General features: G+C 44.7%; 1 protein-coding gene across 4 annotated transcripts in view; it reads right to left on the bottom strand.

The window, feature by feature from the left end:
* LOC147881519 (ATPase complex subunit) overlaps nt 1-18,914 on the bottom strand; it is a 68,914-nt gene that overhangs the window by 4,365 nt on the left and 45,635 nt on the right. For 3 of the 4 annotated variants that reach the window (XM_087370037.1, XM_087370039.1, XM_087370040.1), the window contains exon 5: nt 8,386-8,457. The exons of the other annotated variant lie outside the window; for it this stretch is intronic. In XM_087370037.1, the coding sequence (XP_087226163.1) occupies nt 8,386-8,457 (72 nt within the window). The remainder of the gene's footprint in view (nt 1-8,385; nt 8,458-18,914) is intronic. 4 annotated transcript variants of the gene reach the window in all.

The following is an 18,914-nucleotide window of genomic DNA, read 5'->3' as shown; positions in this document are numbered from 1 at the left end:
ATCATCCGGCGTTTCACGCAAAGAAATCCTCAGCCATAAAGGAGCATTATCAGAATGCGTGAAAGCATAATCTACCCACATTTTTGTAGTAAGATCGTCATAATGTTGCGGGTTGACCCTATACCAATGAGCCAAGCATGCCTGATAAGAAGAATGTGCATTATGTTGGAATGCATAGCCTGGCAAACATCGTTTGCAACTCCTTCCAGAGATCAGCCAAACTAAGCTGATATAATAGCTGAGACCAATGATCTCTTTCAAAAGCCGGCATATAAGTTTGACCAGATATGTTATCTCCCTGTTGAGGGGCATTATTAAAGTCACCCCTTATAAAAGCATGATGTCACCAGGGATACCGCTGCATATCAGCCAAAATAATACATCTACCACGAGATGATCGTTGAGTATAATCTGAAGCAAATTCAAAAATCTATCCCTGAACAAGACACTGCATAACAATCCATCGACCTTGAATGTCATTGAAGGAGACATTTGGCTGCAGATCATGCTTCACCAAGAACACACTCCCGAAAAAGAATGTTGTCCAGCATAGAAAATGTCATAGCCATGAAAGTGACCATGTTGTCCTGCATACATATGCTGATTGTGCTCTTGCAGAGCCACTATATCAGGCTGTAAATCATTGAGATACACCCAAACTAACTTTCATCTCCTAGCATCACACAAACCATGTACATTAAGCATCAAACATTTGATTTGTGACAGCATATTTACAATATATGTACAGCTGGACAATGAGTAAGTCAAGTCTGCATTTCCACCTCAAGATCAGGATCTCTACCCTGAGGTGACAATAGCTTCTGTTGAAAGGACAGCAAACCCACAATGTCCTCTTCAGGGAAAAGAGAGAGAGAGAGAGAGAGAGACACACACACACACATAGAGAGAGAGAGAGAGAGAGAGAGAGAGAGAGAAAGAAAGAAAGTTGTATTAACGTCTTCATGAGACCTCGCGGGTCTATGAGACAAGATACAAGATATATGTAACCCATACAAGCCACTGTGGGCTGAAGCAAAGGGCACACTAAGGCCCTTGCTGAATGCTAAATGATATGCAAAAAAACCTAGTACCACTGGTACAAAGCATAGTAGGGAAAAGAGGGCAATCAACTACTCAGAACCAGAGAGAGATAAAGAAAGAAAGAAAGATGCACTAACGTCTTCGAGAGGCCTCGCGGGCCTATGAAACAAAGTACAGAATCAAATGTGACACATACTCCTCATACAAGCCAGGGCTGGGGCAAAGGGCACACTAAGACCCTTTGCTGAAAACTATACCAGACTAAAAATCAGAAAACAAACCAGGTAAACTTCTAGAACTCGTGGCAATAGCTAGACTCAGTCTCAGATAAGGACGCTGAAGATATATCCAGGTGCCATGGTGTCTCTCCTGCGGGCTGCAAAGGTGTCTCGTATCTCTGTCTATCTGGCCCTCTCGTGCTGTGGTGGAGAGAGAGAGAGAGAGAGAGAGAGAGAGAGATGAATCCACAAACATGCCCAAACTGATCCTCTAAAACACAACACCTAGTGCAGTTTCAATCTCATGACAGCATAAGCTAGCATAAGCTGACAGTAATTCAGTAGAAAATCGACAAGATTGAGAAAGAAGGAAAGGAGGTAGAAGTGACAGAGAAGATGCTTGAAACTATGGAAGCTAGAATTGGGGATCTGGAGAAAGGGAGGCAATGGACCACCACTCAATTCCAATACACCTCCTACTTTACAGTTGGTTTTTACTGTTAAACATATCATTACTATATAAAGAAACAAAGAAAGAAAGTTATTAAAGTCTTCGGAAGACCGACAGGTCTATAAGGCTATGAGAAACCTGATACCAGCCAGCTGAAAGGATGGAGCTACTAATTGAGCATTTACACCCATACAAAAGAAAAAACTATATCCTACATAATCATATCAAAATAGTAGTCATCTACAACATGATCATCATCAACATGACCATCAGAGCGATTGTCATCAAGATACAAAGTAAAGGTAAAATGTGCTCCAAGGTCACTGTGGTCCCCTCCTCGTCAGGAGCAAGGGAGCGATAGCATGAAATCAAACATAGAGTGCTGCTGGACTCCTATGGATGCAACCCTACGCTGTCTCCTGGTCACGGCTCTATGTCTAACAAGGGCAACAGTCACCCTTGTCGGTCGCACTCCAACTCTGAACATGGATGGAATGTCCCCAAGTGTAATATGTGCATCAATCCTTTGCCTGATCCATGTCACAAGCTCTGGGTCCTGATCATGCCTATGTAGTCCGGCTGGAAGAACTTCGTAATCATGCTCTAAGAAGTGTCCGCCAGGGTATGCTCCTCCTGTCTCCGAGACCGGAGTAGGTGTTGAGTGTAGGAAGCAATGGAAGCCCAAAAATGGAAGCAAGAAGGAGAAAAACGAGATGTTGTAATAGATTGTTGCAAAACTCAAGTGTGGAGGCTCAAGGGAGAGCCAACATAACAAAACCCTAGGGCTAACTAACCTAACTGGACTAAGTGTCCTAACTGACCTAGATGGTACATAAACTAACTGTACCAATAGTCCTAACTAACTATAACTAGGCCTACGAGACACATACCAAGGTATAAGTGGCATCTATGGATAGCCCATGAGATAGCCTACAAACCCCCCTCCATGGTATGGACTGAAGTATCCTGGACATGACTCAGGATACCTAAATATCTAGTGTCATGGTTGCACATGTTCGTCCCATAGAGATATAGCAACCTATGACTATACAGAGTACAACAGATCAAGTTACAAAAGGTACTTGTTTAAAGCTTGCCGAAAAGCCTCAACCTTAGGTCGAGGTAGAGGCTTCGTAAAAAGAGGCTTCGCAAAAACATTTGCCAAGTTGTCTTCAGTGGAAACACAAGACAACTCAATATCACCTGCTGATAATCGCTCTATTACATAGTGATAGTGAACCTCAATGTGCTTTGTGCGAGCATGGAAAACTAGATTTTGTGCAACAGCCAAAGCACTCTGACTATCAATGAAGATGACGATAGGAGCAACCTGACATGCACAAAGATCCGCAAGTAGCTTCCGAAGCCAAACACACTCCACTGTAGCTGTAAAAGCTGCTATGTACTCAGCTTCACAGAGCTAGAAGTAGCAATTGTACTCTGCTTCTTGCTGAACCAAGAGACACATGAAGTACCAAGCATAAAACAGTTGCCACTATGTGACACACGAGTGTGTGAACCACCGGCCAAATCACTATCAATGAATCCATGCATAACAAGTTAAGTATCAGCCCCATAAAGAAGGCCTAAATGCTGAGTGTCTTTGAGATATCTGAAAACACGCTTCACGGCATGCCAATGGTGCATATATCTGCTCAACTGTGAGACAGCATATTGTAGATCACGTCTCGTATGGCATAGGTAAATCAAACAACCAACTACCTGTTGATAGAGAGTGACATCACATGTACCGCTGCCATCCTCAGAAGAGAAGTGAAAACCAGTCTCTAATGGTGTGGATACTGGTTTGCAATCCTCAAACTGAAAACGCTGCAAAAGCTGTCCAATGTACTTGGATTGTGACATCAAAATGCCCCCCTCACTGCTAGCAAATTGGATGCCCAGATAGTAAGTGCAGAAGACCAAGATCAGACATAGCAAATCTCTGCTACAAATCAAGATTCAAATCTGGAATTTGCTGAGCATGTGTCCCAGTCACAAGCATGTCATCCATATACAGGACTAAAATCAACAAATCTGTCCCACGCTTGCGGATGTAAAGGGTAGCCTCTGTAGGGCTATTCTGAAAGCCAAGTGTGAGCAAATGAGTATGAATTCTCGAATACCAAGCCCGAGGTGCCTACTTCAATGCATAGAGGGCCTTTTTCAAGCGGCATACCTTGCTTTCAGAACCTTCAACCTCAAAGCCAGGAGGTTGGGAAACATAGACCTCTTCCTGCAAATGCCCATGAAGGAAAGCTATCTTAATATCAAGCTGATGTACCTGCCAATGAAAGTGGGCAACAAAGGCAATAACAATGCAAATAGTAGTGATCCTAGAAGTGGGAGCAAAAGTCTCCTCAAAGCATAGTTACCGCGGAACGGGAACATTTCGGGAACGTCGGATGCTAGAACGGGAGCGGGAACGGGAACGGGAGCGGATCGGGAACGTCGGGGAACGCCACGTCATATGACATGTCAGCATATGACATAAAATGACAAAACATTTAAAACATCCAAAGTCTTAAACATTAAAAATTTAAACACTCCAGAGTCTAGACTCCAGATTGAAACTGAAAAGAAAGTACATTGCATGAGGATATATAATAGCTGAAAATACAAAACCCGGAAAATACAAATTGAAACTGAAAAGAAAGTACATTGCAGGAGCACACAGGCCAGAACGCCCGGAACGGGTGTTCCGCCCTACGTTCCGGCACGTTTCACCCGTTTCGGGCACGCCTGCAGCTCCGAACCGACGTTCCGGCGTTCTAGGAAGGCGGAACGCCATTCCGCCGTAACTATGCCTCAAAGTCAATGCCATGCTGCTGAGCATAGCCCTTAGTAACAAGACGGGCTTTGTAACGGTCCACTGAACCATCAGCTTTCCGTTTGATTTTGTAAACCCACTTAGTTCCAATGGCATTCTTGCCATGAGGCAAATCACACAACTCCCAAGTGTTATTATGACGGATAGAATCCAATTCAGCTTGCATGGCCTTCATCCAACAATCATTCTAAAAGGCATCTTGATGACATAAGGGCTCTTCATTGCATGCTGTAGCAACCAAAGCATAAGCAACAAAACTAGCATGCTCTTTTTGGACAGCTGCTCTTGTATGGGCTGGCAGCGGAGTGTCTTGTTTGCTGTCTTTTAATGTGTCAAGGAGTCAACGGAGTACCTTTTTGGGCTCCTGAATTTCTGCTCTTTCCTAGTCAAGAGCCCTGTGCAAATGATCCTTGATCAATGAGAGGCATATCAGGCCGAATTTCTGGTTGCACATGTGGCTGCAAATGACTAACAGATGGAGGAGGTACAACCTCAGATGGAACATAATTTCGAGCATCGGATGGAAACAAAGGCATCAAGCTCTCAAATATGTCAAGGGCATCAACAACGGCTGTTTTGGACAGTGATAGTCTTCAATGCCTTTGTAGGACATCTATTCAAGATGTAATTTGCACACATGATCGCATCCAACCACAACTTATTAGGCAAATGTTTGCCTTTCAACATGCATCTGGCCATTTCCATCACTGATCTATTCTTCTGCTCAGCCACAGGATTCTGTTGGGGAGTATAAGGCACAATGCATCGATGATTGATGGCACGGGAAGCCAAAAAAACAGCAAACTCCTTCGACATGCATTCACCCCCCCTGTCTGTATTAAGGAGAGCAATGTGTAGCCCACTCTCATTCTCAGCCAAGGCAATAAAGTGCTTGAAGCATGAAGAAACTTCAGCTTTGGATTTTAGTGCAAAAATCCAAGTGTACCTAGTGAAATCATCAATAAAAGTGAAAAAATAGTAGAACCCCCTAAGAGCTGCAACCCTCATGGGTCCACAAACATCACTATGAACCAAATAAAGCTTGCGTGAAGCACCAACTCTCGCATCCTTGGGAAATGCAGCACGGTGCATCTTACCAAGCAAGCACGGTTCACAAACTTGTTTGGTAGGCATATGCATTTTGGAAAGATCCACAACCATCTCTTCCTTATATAACTTCACCAAGGCTCCAAATTTGAGGTGTCCAAACCGTCTCATCTTTTTAAGAAAATGCAAGTTTGCATTAACCAAGACAAGACCGTTGGCCCTTTGTACTTTGAGATGGTCCCTCTTCATTGTATGGATGTGGGCAAAGCTACTCCACAAGCACTCACAGGAAGAGGAGCTACGTCCCAAGCTAAGAATTTGAATTGCAAGCAATTGCAATTTAGGGGAATCAACTCCATAATCCTCCCACCATGTAACACCCCCAACTCGAAATCCAAAATTGCATGTATTCATAGTATGCACATTGCACTTAGAAGTTAGAAGTTATTACTATGTGTAATGTTAAAAACTGAAAATCGAAATGAGTTAAGATTACCTGTCATCTTGTGCATCTGGCCATCCTTATTGTGACAATTAGCGAGTTGGTCCTTCACTGTCCACCGAGCATCCAGAGCTGACAAATCCTTTGAAGAGTGAGGTTCAAACCACGGACCACCTTTGTATCACTTTGCTCTGCACTTGCCTTGTGTTGGCACTCCGGGTCCAACACAAACGAAGCCGCATGAATGGGAGAGCAATATTAGTTCCACCTACTCACGGCCAACTCTCTCAACCTTTGGGGATGTTCCTCTAACTCTCTGATATTCTCAATCATGCGATCCATCCCCTCGTATACCTTGCCAATAAAAGGCATATCTCCATCAACCATTTGAGCAACTTCGCAATCAGCTTACACAGATCAGCAAGCTGTGATGCATCACCCCAAAAAATCATCACTACCTATACACAAGTCCTAGCAATATATTCCAAGGGCCTACTTAAAAGTGGGCCATTCATCCCACACTCTAGGCTTGCCACAACCTATTTAAGGGCAGGTCTCATTCTTTGAAGCATCAAAAAATCATTGTATGCAAACCCTATCTTTGCATATTTCAAAAGCTACTTCCTTGCAAACTTGCAGTACAAAGAAAGAGAAAAATGTTGGCGTGTGATAAACCCAACCACCTCTCTTTCACTTCCAATAGTATTCTTCACCCAATCCAATTTGCCAATGTCTTGCAATTTTTAGACTGTGCCACACAACTCCACTGATATGAGGATACCTTTGCTCCGATAAGGCCTCTATTGCCTTGTTGATATTTTCACCATCTGCAACAAGCTACACACATTGGATGGACCCACATATTCCACTGCATTTGCGCACTTTCGCACTAAAACATTGGCTGTGTTTTGCTGCATCCACACTCGAAGGGGTGTATGTAGAGTGAAGATCCTCTACAATATGCCAGAATGCCCTCAAGTAAATGACTTCGCAAATCACTCCAACCATCTGCAACTAAAGCCACCCACTTCACACCATTTCTCTTTCAAAGGTTGAATGTCTTCATTAACTACCATCGCCTCATCATCTAGAAGTGTTCCCCTCAATGCATCAAATGCAGGACAGGTATATGTGGACCCAATGCTATAACTTTATATACGATCTCCTTGAAATAAGTAGATCGTGCAACATTGAAACTAATCCCATTTGAGGAAAAAACGGCCAAAGTTGTATCTACCTGTGCCTTCCTTTGCGGGCGCCATGCTGTGTAAAGGCTGCTTTGCCTACGTACAGGTTGGAGAGGTGGATGAGGTGCAGCAAGAACTATAGCTCCAAGAACATGTGCACTCCAAGAAGAAGAAACTGTACTAGTACTAGTAGAGGGAGGACTCCAAAATGCAATAGCCACATGAATAAAGTAGCTCCTCCACGAGTGCATGCCACAGTTTGAGTCTTTGCCCTCTTCGAGCCAAATTCGACCTCTCATTGCATCCTTCCTTTCTCTTCTGCAGAATTTGTGAGCATATCGTAATCCCCTCTCCCTTAATGCCAAGAGGATGGCATGTCACCCTATCAAGGCTCCCAACTCTTTTCAATCCACACCACCTGCGCATCCAATTGTAAGCACCTCCCTTCTCGGTATCATACTTGCCCTGAAAATTGACTTGCCTTCACCAATAATCTAATTGGGTAAGCTCCCTCTCGTGCTCAAAGATCCCAATTCCTGAAGCCATGGTCACACGTAGATGTTTGGACAAAGAGGGAGCAGCGGGTTGTACCTTGCAGCAAAAAGATATGAACCTTGAAGGAGGTTTAGCTGTTTGCTCATCTGTGACTTCATCTAGAGCTAAGCCTCTTCCCTTCTACATGACTGTATCTAGAGCTTCCTAGAGCCTGTTTCTGATATGGACTTCTTCTAGAGCTATTTTGAGCTGATTTCTGCTACACAACATGGTGCATTCCAGGCGTTTTAGCTGCTCCTATGAATTTCAAAGCTATTTAGTTGCCTTTGGATGCATTTCTGTGCATTTTTGTGGAGCAGCTACTGATGTGTAAATCCATAGCAAAGGGATCATGTGAGAACACACGCACAAACCAACTGCTCCATTGCTTTTCTATCAAAGTTAAATTTCTATGGGAAATGCAGACAAATTATCTTATTTGTATGTTTAAAATTAATAACCAAAAAGAGCACAATATTTTTTTTACGTAAGTTTCTACTGCACCATAGCTCATACCTAAGTTTTGATTTTCGATTTTGAGTACTATAAACTCTTTTGCTAAATCTTTTACATAAGGATTTTCCATGTTAAACAAGCTACCTCATAAATTAACATTTCCATTTCAAACCGTTTACCTCATAAATCCGGACACTACTTGAAGCTTTGAAAGAGTTGATAAATGGAGAGATCCAAGACTTGACAAGGCCCTGCATATCCATATTCAATTTCATATGTAAGGAGTCGTTAACAAATTGCATGCATGGATGCACCCTTAATGAAGGCTGTGTGTGTGTGTGTGCATGCGTGCATAAGTGTGTGTGTGTGTGTGTGGGAAATAAAGAAAGAAAGATGTATTAACCTCTTCAAGAGACCTCGCGGGTCTATGAGACAAGGTACAAAATATATGTAACCCATACAAGCCACTGTGGGCTGAAGCAAAGGGTTCACTAAGGCCCTTGCTGAGTGCTAAGTGCTAAAATGCAAAAAGCTAGTACAAAATAGTAGGAAAAGAGCAATAAAGTACCGCTCAGGACCAAAGCTCCAAGTACATGTGCAGGCTCTATATAACCCGGCTCCCTGATGGCCCTCTAATGTGATGCAAAGAGCTCACGTATTTGTGTCTGCCGGGTTGTTTCCCCAGGTGGCGGGCGGCATGCTCTCTTGGATCTCTGTATCCAATGGGCTACATCGAGAGTAATGCCTCGTCTCTGGCGGTCCCCTCTGAGGAGGGCTAAGATAGGTTGGACCTCAATCGTGAGAGAGAGAGTTTATTAAAGTCTACTAAAGACTGATGGGTCTATGAGATTGATAGAAAACCTGAGAGAAATAAAGATGTATTATGTCTTTTGGAGGCCTCACAGGCACAATTACTGAGTAACTTATACTTTCACTTTGTGCACCATTTGGGAGCACGAGCTCTAGGCTCGAGAGCGACTGCCGAAAGGCGGGAGCACTTCTGCTAGGCTTGGACTGCAAGAAGCTTCTACACCCTTTCCGCAAGGGGTATTTGCTGGATGTAATGTTCGAAATAGAGGATAGAATCACTCACACCTCACTTCCGATCTAGCTCATACAACACATAGAGAGATGGAGAGAGAGAGAGCAAAAACTCAGATATATTCCTCCACAATCGTGGGTAGACAAAAGCTCAAAAGCTGAGCGTGTACAATAGCCAATAGAAGCTGCCAAGATGCTGAGCCTACACCTCTCCCTGCGCGCTTGCCTGTGCAAGGCTTTCTGTGTAGGTGATGAGAAATGAGGGGGGATGAGGGCTTTTTATAGGCCCTTGCTTGGGCTGAAGAAAACCGACCAGCAGGGGGTCAGCCCACTGCTTGCAGCACCGACCTCAAGGGTGCCTCCACCGACCAGGTTGGATGGCTTGGGCCAGCCCTATAAATAGGCCCATGTGCCCAACAGATGGGCTGCTGATGCAGACTGTAGGTCTCGCCACTTCCTGCTCCATGAGAAGCGTAGAAGGGCCGCGCCATTCTTCCATTGCTGCGCGGGTTCCAACCAGGTAGGATCTCTCCTCCCCTACCCCCCCATAGTCTCCTGCCCCCTTGTCCCCTCAATACGGGGGCTCACAAGTGGGGCAGTGACTTTTCTAACACCCCCTCTCAATGACACAACTGTGGGCCGATCCCCAAGCATCGAATGAGGTGTTTCATCTGCTCCCTGGAAAGCGCATTCGTGAAGACATCTGAGATGTTGTCGTTGGTTGGGCAATATATCAACTCTATGACTTCTTTGTTGATGACTTCTCGAACAAAGTGGTAGTGGACCTCAATGTGCTTCGTCCGTGCGTGAAACACGGGGTTGTTGGCGATCGCTATGCAACTCTGGTTGTCGCACATAACCACAGTCGCATCTTTTGGGCCACATTCATGTCCTCCAAAGCCACAATGCTTCACATGCCACTGTACAGGCAGCCCTGTACTCCGTCTCTGTAGATGAAAGGGCGACAGTAGGTTGTTTCTTAGTCAGCCATGACACAGCTCCTGATGAGAGTAAGAAACAATATCCAAAGGTCGATCTCCGGGTATCAATGTCACCTACCCAATCACTATCACAGAAACCTCCCAACTCAATGCCTCTCGTATAAGTGATGCCGTAAGGGCAGGTACCCTTCAAGTATCTTAGCACCCTCATACCTGCGTCCCAATGAGCCTTCTTGGGTGTGGCAGAGAACTGATAGAGCAATCCAATTGCGTAGGAAATATCTGGTCGGGTATTGGTGAGGTAAAGCAAACTCCCCACCAAGCGTCAATACAGTGATGATTCAATCGGGTGAGATGGATCACGCACATTCAGCTTCAGAACAGTTTCCATGGGAGTCACTGCTACTTTGCAATTTTCCATCTGAAAGCGTTTGAGCAGTTCCTTGCAATATTTCTCCTGTGAAATAAAGATATTGCTCTTTTCCTGTTTCACCTCAATCCCAAGAAAGTAGTGAAGTATGCCTAAGTCAGTCATCTTGAACTCCTCCATGAGAAGTCTCTTGACCTGAGCAATCTTCTTCGTATGATCCCCAGTAATGATGAGGTCATCCACATATAGAATCAATACCAGCCGCAAATCCCCCTCTGTGTCGAGATGAAGATTTGCCTCTGATGGACTCCGCTGAAGCACGATCTTCTGAAAGAAGACATCTATCCGCTGGTACCAAGCTCTGGGGGCCTATTTCAACGCGTATAAGGCCTTCTTCAGTTTGCAGACTTTTGATGGGGATCCTGGAATCTGAAATCCTAGTGGCTGTGCAACATATACCTCCTCCTCCAGGGTACCATTCAAAAATGCAAACTTGACGTTCATCTGAAAAATAGGCTAACTGTGATGAGCAACCAAGGCAATGACTGTCCGAATAGTCACCATCCTAGCTGTGGGGATGAAGGTCTCGTCAATGTAAACTACTCGGTGCTTTCTATCAATTCAGACAATGGATTTTGCAGAGGCATTTGAATGAGATGATTGCGAGTTGCCAAACACATATACTTGAACTTAAGAGTTTGCAATTAAGCTGGAATTAAGACTTATACAGCTTAAACACAAAGTGACATCATTGGAAAATGCAATATGATTGAGGGGCCAAGACGGGGCCCCCCCCTTATCTAGGCTCACTTTATTCTTGAAAATGGAGATACAAGACCAAGGTGCAATGCACCTTCCAAACTGATGAACTCAGTGAGAACCTAGGACCTAGAAACTACAATGCTTGGAAAAGAAATCGTCAGCAAAGACAGAGGACCTGCTTGTGGGTACGAGGACATTCAGGGGAGCTTACCCTTCATATTGGTAGGGCAGGAGTCGACCTTCATCCATACTCCGGACTTCAGGGAGACAGTGTGGACACCTAGCCATTGTCATACATGGGACCTGTTAACGAGCATCATTCCCTAGAGCTAGGTCTAGGCAGGCCATACAGCAGCAGACCACATCAGCCTTGGCAAGCATTTGGCTAGATATCATTCATACTCTCAAAGGGAAATGAGCTAGACTCCAGGGAGATTCAGATCGTGCTAGGCATAGGAGGGAGGCTTTAATCAGTATACGGGAGGAAGGCCCTTTCCTTCATTTCATAGATGGTGGCATAATATGGCATTATAAACCACCGGAGTGGCTACTTGTTCAGCCCTTTGTATGAGGTAAACCCTCCCTAGAGCAGCCAGCTAGGGGGATATATTGTACACTTCATTGGGGAGTTCTCTTTTCCTTGGTGTCCATGTCACTAAGGAGTTTATTAATAGAATGTTCTTTTCTCTGGGAACGAAAAAACCAATAGTCATAATATCATTCTTGTAGCCTTGTATCACATGTCCTCAAAGATTTTGAGTCAATGTTCCTTAAGATTAAAGATTTCCACGTTCCAATTTCATATATTGAAACATAGGACTGGAGAGTTAAGTGTTTTTCCCCCCCATAAAAGAAACTTGTATTAAGTATGAAAAAAACTCCAAGAGCCCAAAAGTACATCATGCATACATGAGGAAACCGGGTAAGGGTCAAGACCTACTTGACAAAAACGCCTCATAAAAATCTAGGGCTGAGGCTGAAATTGCCACCTCAAACTTGTAGTGACCTCCGAGAAGAAGGGGCAACCTATGAAACGGGCTGTAACATGGAACGGACAGCGTGTAATGCACAGCAAGGCCTTCTTTAAACCTTTGTGCAAGGCATACGCATATGCACCATGAGAGAGAGAGAGAGAGAGAGAGAGAGAGAGAGAAGAAAGAAAGAAAGAAAGAAATTTTATTAAAGGTCCACGGAAGGCCATACATGGCCTATGGGACACAAAATCATCCGAAAGGAAAATACATCATCAACGATGCGCCAACTAGGTGGCCTCATCGTAATACCGCTAAGATGCCAAAAATGGCTACAAAAATCCTAGATACAAAATGAAATGAAATAGAGTACCAAAAATGCCTAGATACAAAATGTAAAATATGAAATATGAGGAACATCGTCTTCCCTAAGGGGTCTGTGATCCAAAGAAATGATGGAAGTCATGGCCATTGACCATGCCTCCTGCCATGAGTGTGAAGATCTGAGCAAGTGTCAAATGAGAGAGAGAGAGAGAGAGAGAGAATGTAGACGACACCAGATTGGGTCCCTGTACCCACTAAGGGCCCCCCTCCCCAACTGGGAAGAAATTTGCTTTATATCTTGGAGAACTGCAAAAGACTACAACTAACACTCCTTCAGAGAGATGGAGAGACAACTCTGAGGATGACCCTTTGATACGGAGAGCTGACACACAAACGCTCGAGAAGCAACCCAAATCTCGACCCAAACCACGCTGCCCACACAAAAGATGTGGACCACTGTGCAAGGCTATTGAAGAGGCTTGTGCTGTCCCCGGGCATGCAGCGGAGCTGCGTGAGTGTGAGAGATGAAGGGAAGACGGAAAGCTGAGAGTACTAGAAGCTAAAAGAGAGCTGAGATGTGAACTGAGAGCTGAGTGATAAGAGCTGAGAAAACTGTAAAAGAACCAGTAGAAAGAACTGCTGAAACAGGAACCCCAAACCTCACCTCCGAGCCGAGCTATGGTGCTGTGTAAACTCCTTCCTGGATCACACTTAGGGACTGCTGAATGTTTGCTGTCTTGCAGGGGACTGTGGAAGGCTGAGGGCTGCACCGGGATGGAGGAAAAGGAGGCTTTTTGCTGGGGGATGGTGGCAGCATAGGGGGCTGTAGGGCTGGTAGGGAGTGAGCCAACCAGCCTTAAACAGGCCGACCAGCCAGTCAGCTGGTTGGCGAGCTGGTTGGGGCTCACTTCTCTAGCCCTAGCTGCCTAGGGAGGGGCACAGGGCAGCCTATAAAGGCAGCCCTTCCCCCAGCCCATCCTCCCTTGATGAGAGGTCATTGTCTCAGCCCTGAACCTACCTAGAACCCTAAGACGGGAACACTAACCTACTGTTCTCTAGTGGGTACTAGTGAACAAGGACTGACTTTCTGACTTGACCTAAGGCTGAGAGACTGACCTACATAGCTCATGCCTGACTATCCCTGGACAAGGGCTCACAATGGGGTCACGGCATACGACCAAAAAATCCTATCATAGGACCTATTTGCACTTTGTCGATGAAACCACTTGTCACCTTGCACCCAAGTGCACGGGTGTATGTGACATTCCCTCCTCAACTTGGAGGTAGGTGCATGGCCTCCCAGTAGTCCGCCAATATCTGCAGGAATTCTTGGAAGAAACTTTCGTCTAACCACACCGCTTCATGGGTTCCTCAATCTCGAAACTTCGTGTAGAATTTGCGGATCCGGCATCCTAACCCATGCTTCCATTTGTGGAGAAGAATCTGCTCCGGCTAAATGACTTCGAGCCTCGTCGATCACCTTGGGCTGCTGCTCATCAGAGATATTGCTAAGTGCTGGCCCATTCTATGGCTTCAACCATGCCACGTGAAAGACATTATGCATCGTCCAACTTTTAGGTAACCGCAACTTCATAGAGACATCGTTAATCTTCTTAATGATGGGGAATGGTCCAAAACTTCTAAAGGACAACTTTGGGCATCAATTGCCCACTTGTTTTAGCCTTTGCTTTATAATCCTCAAATAAACCCAATCACCCTCTTTATAGTACCAAGAGCATATGTACAAGGTAGACAACAAAAAGGAGGACTCCAAGCTCAGGTTTTTCAACTCTTGGCTTGCCCAATCCACAAGGAAGAAGCCTGCAACAATCACCACTTACATCCAACATTAGAGACAAGCACTAGTGCTGTAAATAGTGCTGTAACAACATGAAATAGTGCTGTAAATGAGATTAACTTGACAATACAGGCTCCCTTCGTGACTTGACCCTTTTGTAGATGAAGTCCTTGATGCCTCTGAAGCTACCTTGGGTGAGGAGAGTGTGGAAAAGGGGCTGGAATGAGAACAGCTTAGAAAAACAGCCTGTAGGCTAGAGAGAGAAAGCTTTTATGGAGTGATAGCTGTAGAGAGAGAGTGCCAATGCTGATCCCAAGGGAGGAGATGTAAGAGAGGAGCTGCTGCTGTTCCAGAAGTGCACAGAAAGGCAGATTTCTGCAAGGGAAATGGGCTGGAACAGTAGAGAGAGAAATTCTGCAGTAGAGAGAGAAAGACTGCAGCAGGAGAGAGAAAGGGGCTGTGGCTGCTCCAGGCTAGGTGAAGGAGAGAGGATGCTGCTGCTGTTCCAGAAGAGCTGAGGGGGGGCAGATTTCTGGAGAGGAGCAGCTGGAACTGTAGAGAGAGAATGTGCTGTTGTAGAGAGAGAAAGTGCTGCTGAGGTGAGAGAATGGCCTGGGGAGAAGCTGGCTGCACCCAAGGAGCTGGAGAGGTTCTGCTGCATCATCCAAAAGGAGGGAGAAGAAAAGTGACGAAATTTTCATGTGTGCAATGAAGGCGAGAGGCCTTCTTTTATAGGCTCAGCCCCCCTCCTAGGCCTAGAGTGGAAGGTGGACACTTGTCCCAGATTTTTGGTGGGCTGCAGTCCCAAAGAGGACAGCCCACAACCTGCCCCAAATCTACCAGATTTGGGGCCAAACACTTGGCTTGCATGCCCTGCCACTTGCCATGCATGCTGCCACATGTGTGGGACAGGTGGACTGACCTGCCAGCTCAGATTCCATGTGGCAGTCTGCCACGTGTCAGGTGCCACGTCACTCCCAAAAACCCTAAAATTTCAAAGTTGTCAGAATTTAATTCTGATCGCACCCACGGGTTCCTAACAGCTTAGACTATCTATTGACGTACTCTAAGGTCATAATTGAGCCATACTGAGCTCATTTGTTTGTCGTCTTATCTTGTATCTCCATTACTCTTGGCATGCTGCCAGGCCCACACCCAAAGCTCAGGGAACATTCTCTTGAATGCTTCCTAGGTCGGTATGCAATCTGTGCATTTGATTGGTCCCATGTTTAGGTACTCAGGTGGGGTGTGGTTTCCAGATGTCCCTCTCAAAGAGAGGCCATCACTCTTGTGGGTCACTAATGCCCATAACCCCAAGCAAGGGGGTCCACCCTCAAATGCTAGACCTAGTCCCCATTGTCCGTAACTGAACAGTAGGAAAACATTTCATTTCTTAATAAGCATACTATTGAAAAACAAAAAGAAATAGTACCAAGCAAGTGGATACATGTTGAAGCAGGATGACATTCCCTTCGTCTTTCATTCGGTTGTCCGCAACTGAAATGCTTCCTCATAAGCATCCAGGATTTCAGGACACTCCCGAAATGTAGCTCTGTCCACCCATTGGGCATCGGTGGATGGGAGCCCTCTGAACTTCAAAAGGTACATTTTGCGAGTCGTGCCTCGACGTCCCGTAGTGAAGTTATGCAAAATAATTTGCTCTGGGATCAACAAGATTTCAGTGTCTTCTACTTCAGGTGCATCGTCCAGTGTGGGCTCTTGAGGTGGTTCCCCAATGAAGGGTTTCACCAAGCTTACGTGGAAGACATTGTGGATCTTCCAATGCTCTGGAAGTCTCAATCGGACTGAGACATCATTTATTACCTGCAACACCTGAAAAGGACCATAATATCAAAAGGATAGCTTGAAGTAGATGCGCTTTTTGCCCACTTTGGTTTTTAACCGGGCTTTCTCAAATTTCAATAAGACCCATTGGCCTTCTTTCACTGCAAACGCCCTCCGTCTTTTTATTTGCAGCTGCTCTTTGTTTCTCCTGTGCCTTTTGAATGGCTGCTCGAACTGTGGCATAAGCAGAGTCATAATCCTCCACAAATTGATCAGCGGCAAAGATTTTCTCTTTTGTTTGCATGAGTGGAGTTGGTAAAGATCTACCATATACAATTTCGAAAGGAGCTTTTCCAGTGGAGGAATAAATTGTGTTGTTATAAGCAAACTCCACAAGAGGAAGGAATTTCTCCCAAAAGGTTTGCTGGTCATGCACATAAAATTTCAGCAAATCCAAGAGTGTGCTATTCGTAACTTCAGTTTGGCCATCCGTTTGAGGATGAAAAGCTGAGGAGAAACTTAGAAGAGTTCCAAGGTTCTCAAACAAAGCCTGCCAGAAGTTACTAGTGAACTTTGAGTCTCTATCTGATACTATAGACTTGGGCATGCCGTGGTGTCTAAAGATGTGTCTAATAAATAAATGGGCAGCTTCAGGTGCCTTGAGATTCTTTCTGCAAGGAATGAAGTGGGCTTGCTTGCTGAATCGATCTACTATCACCCAAATCATGTCATGATTTTGATTGGTCCTGGGAATTCCTGTAATGAAGTCCATGGTGATGTGTTCCCATGATCTCTCAGGAATGGGTAGGGGCTGAAGTAAACCCTTGGGTTTTGGTCTCTCATACTTAGCTTTTTGACATGTGAGACAAGCTGAAATGTAGGCAGCAGTGTCCTTTTTCATATTAGGCCAGTAGAAAAATTTATCCATGGCTGAAAAAGTGGCCACAATACCCCTATGACCAGCATAGGGTGGGTTATGGCTTTCCTCCATCACTTTAGATCTAAGCTGCTTTGTGATACATAGTTTGTTCCCCATGAATAAATAGCCATCCCATGATGTGGTAGGCATGATGGATGCCTCCATCGTTCAAATGTGCCCATGGCTGAGCAAAATCAGCATCTCCCTCATAGAATTCTTTGAGGGCTGTTAGCTCATCATGATAGGGAACGGAAATATGGTGAAGCCGTGGTCTACGAGAAAGGGCATCAGCCACTACATTCTCTTGTCCAGGAGTATATTGTATCTGGAAATGAAATGATTGCAGAAAGGTGGACCATTTCATATGTCTCTCTCTGATCAGAGGTTGAGTTAGAAAATATTTAAGACTTTCATGATCAGTTTTTACAAGAAAATCTATCCCTAAAAGATAATGTTTCCAAAGTTTGAGAGCATGAATTACAGCTAAGAGTTCTTTTTCATAAATATCATAATGAAGTTCAGCATCTCTTAGCCGTCGGCTTTCAAAGGCCACAGCATGACCATCCTGGGTAAGAGAAGCCCCAAGGCAATCACCACTGGCATCAGCTGCTACTAGGAATGGTTTCCTTAAGTCAGGAATGATAAGTACAGGAGCTGTAGTCAGGGCATGCTTTAGAGCATTAAAAGAGTCCTTTTCTTTTTGAGTCCATCTGAACTTCAGATTTTTCTTGGTGAGATCATGTAGAGGGGCTGCAAGTTCAGCAAAATGCCAAATAAACCTTCGGTAATATGAGCATAGGCCTAGAAAAGACCTTACCTCATGGGCATTCTTCAAGTCAGGCCACTCTACAATTGTCTCTATCTTGGCTGGGTCCATACGGACACCTTCTCGTGAGATAATGTGACCAAGATAGTGAATCTCAGGAAGAAAGAACTCACTTTTCTTCTCATTGATGTGAAGAGCATTTTCAGCTAAGATTTGAAATACAATCTTTAGATGTTCCTTATGCTCTTCCTCATGCTTGCTGAAAATGAGGATGTCATCAAAGAAGACGGCAGTGAACTGTCTATAGTTCCTGAACAACCGTTCCATCAGTTGATTGAACGTGGCGAGGGCATTAGTAAGGCCAAATGGCATTACCATATAGTCATACAGCCCAAATGTGGTTCGGAAGGCTGTTTTATGAATGTCCTCAGGTACAACTCGTACCTGATGGTAGCCACTCTTAAGATCTATGCGGCTGAAAATTTCAAATCCTCCTAAACGATCAAAGATATCGTCTATACGAGGAATTGGGAAACGATTCTTAACCGTCTGTTTGTTTAAGGCTCTATAGTCTATGCACATCCTGAAGGTTTTATCCTTCTTTTGGACTAGTAAGACAGGAGAGCAAAAAGAAGAACTACTGGGTTGGATCAATCCCTTGTCCAAGAGTTCTTGGACTTGCTTGAAGATTTCATCTTGTTGAGATTGACTAACTCTATATGGGGGTCTATTTGGAGGTGAAGACCCTGGAACTATGTCAATTTTGTGATCCTCTGGTCTCTCAGGAGGGAGGTGACTAGGAAGTTCCTGAGAGAAGCAACTAGAGAATTCCTGAAGGAAATCTAATCTTTCTTTTGTGAGAGGATCTGACTTTTCTTCACTTGGTTGCTTATCGCATACAAACACTAGAAAAGAACATACTCCTTTCTTAAGCAAATTGGGAGATCGTGCATGACCTACCATAGGAATGGTGTTTCCTGAAACTCCCGCTGTAATGCTCACATCTCTACCCTTATGTTGGAGGGTTAGAA

The sequence above is a fragment of the Dipteris shenzhenensis genome, chromosome 31, assembly GCF_047967505.1.
Source record: "Dipteris shenzhenensis isolate YYH24624 ecotype China chromosome 31, Dip_SZ_1.0, whole genome shotgun sequence".
NCBI lineage: Eukaryota > Viridiplantae > Streptophyta > Polypodiopsida > Gleicheniales > Dipteridaceae > Dipteris > Dipteris shenzhenensis.
This window is presented reverse-complemented; position numbering and strand designations above follow the sequence as displayed.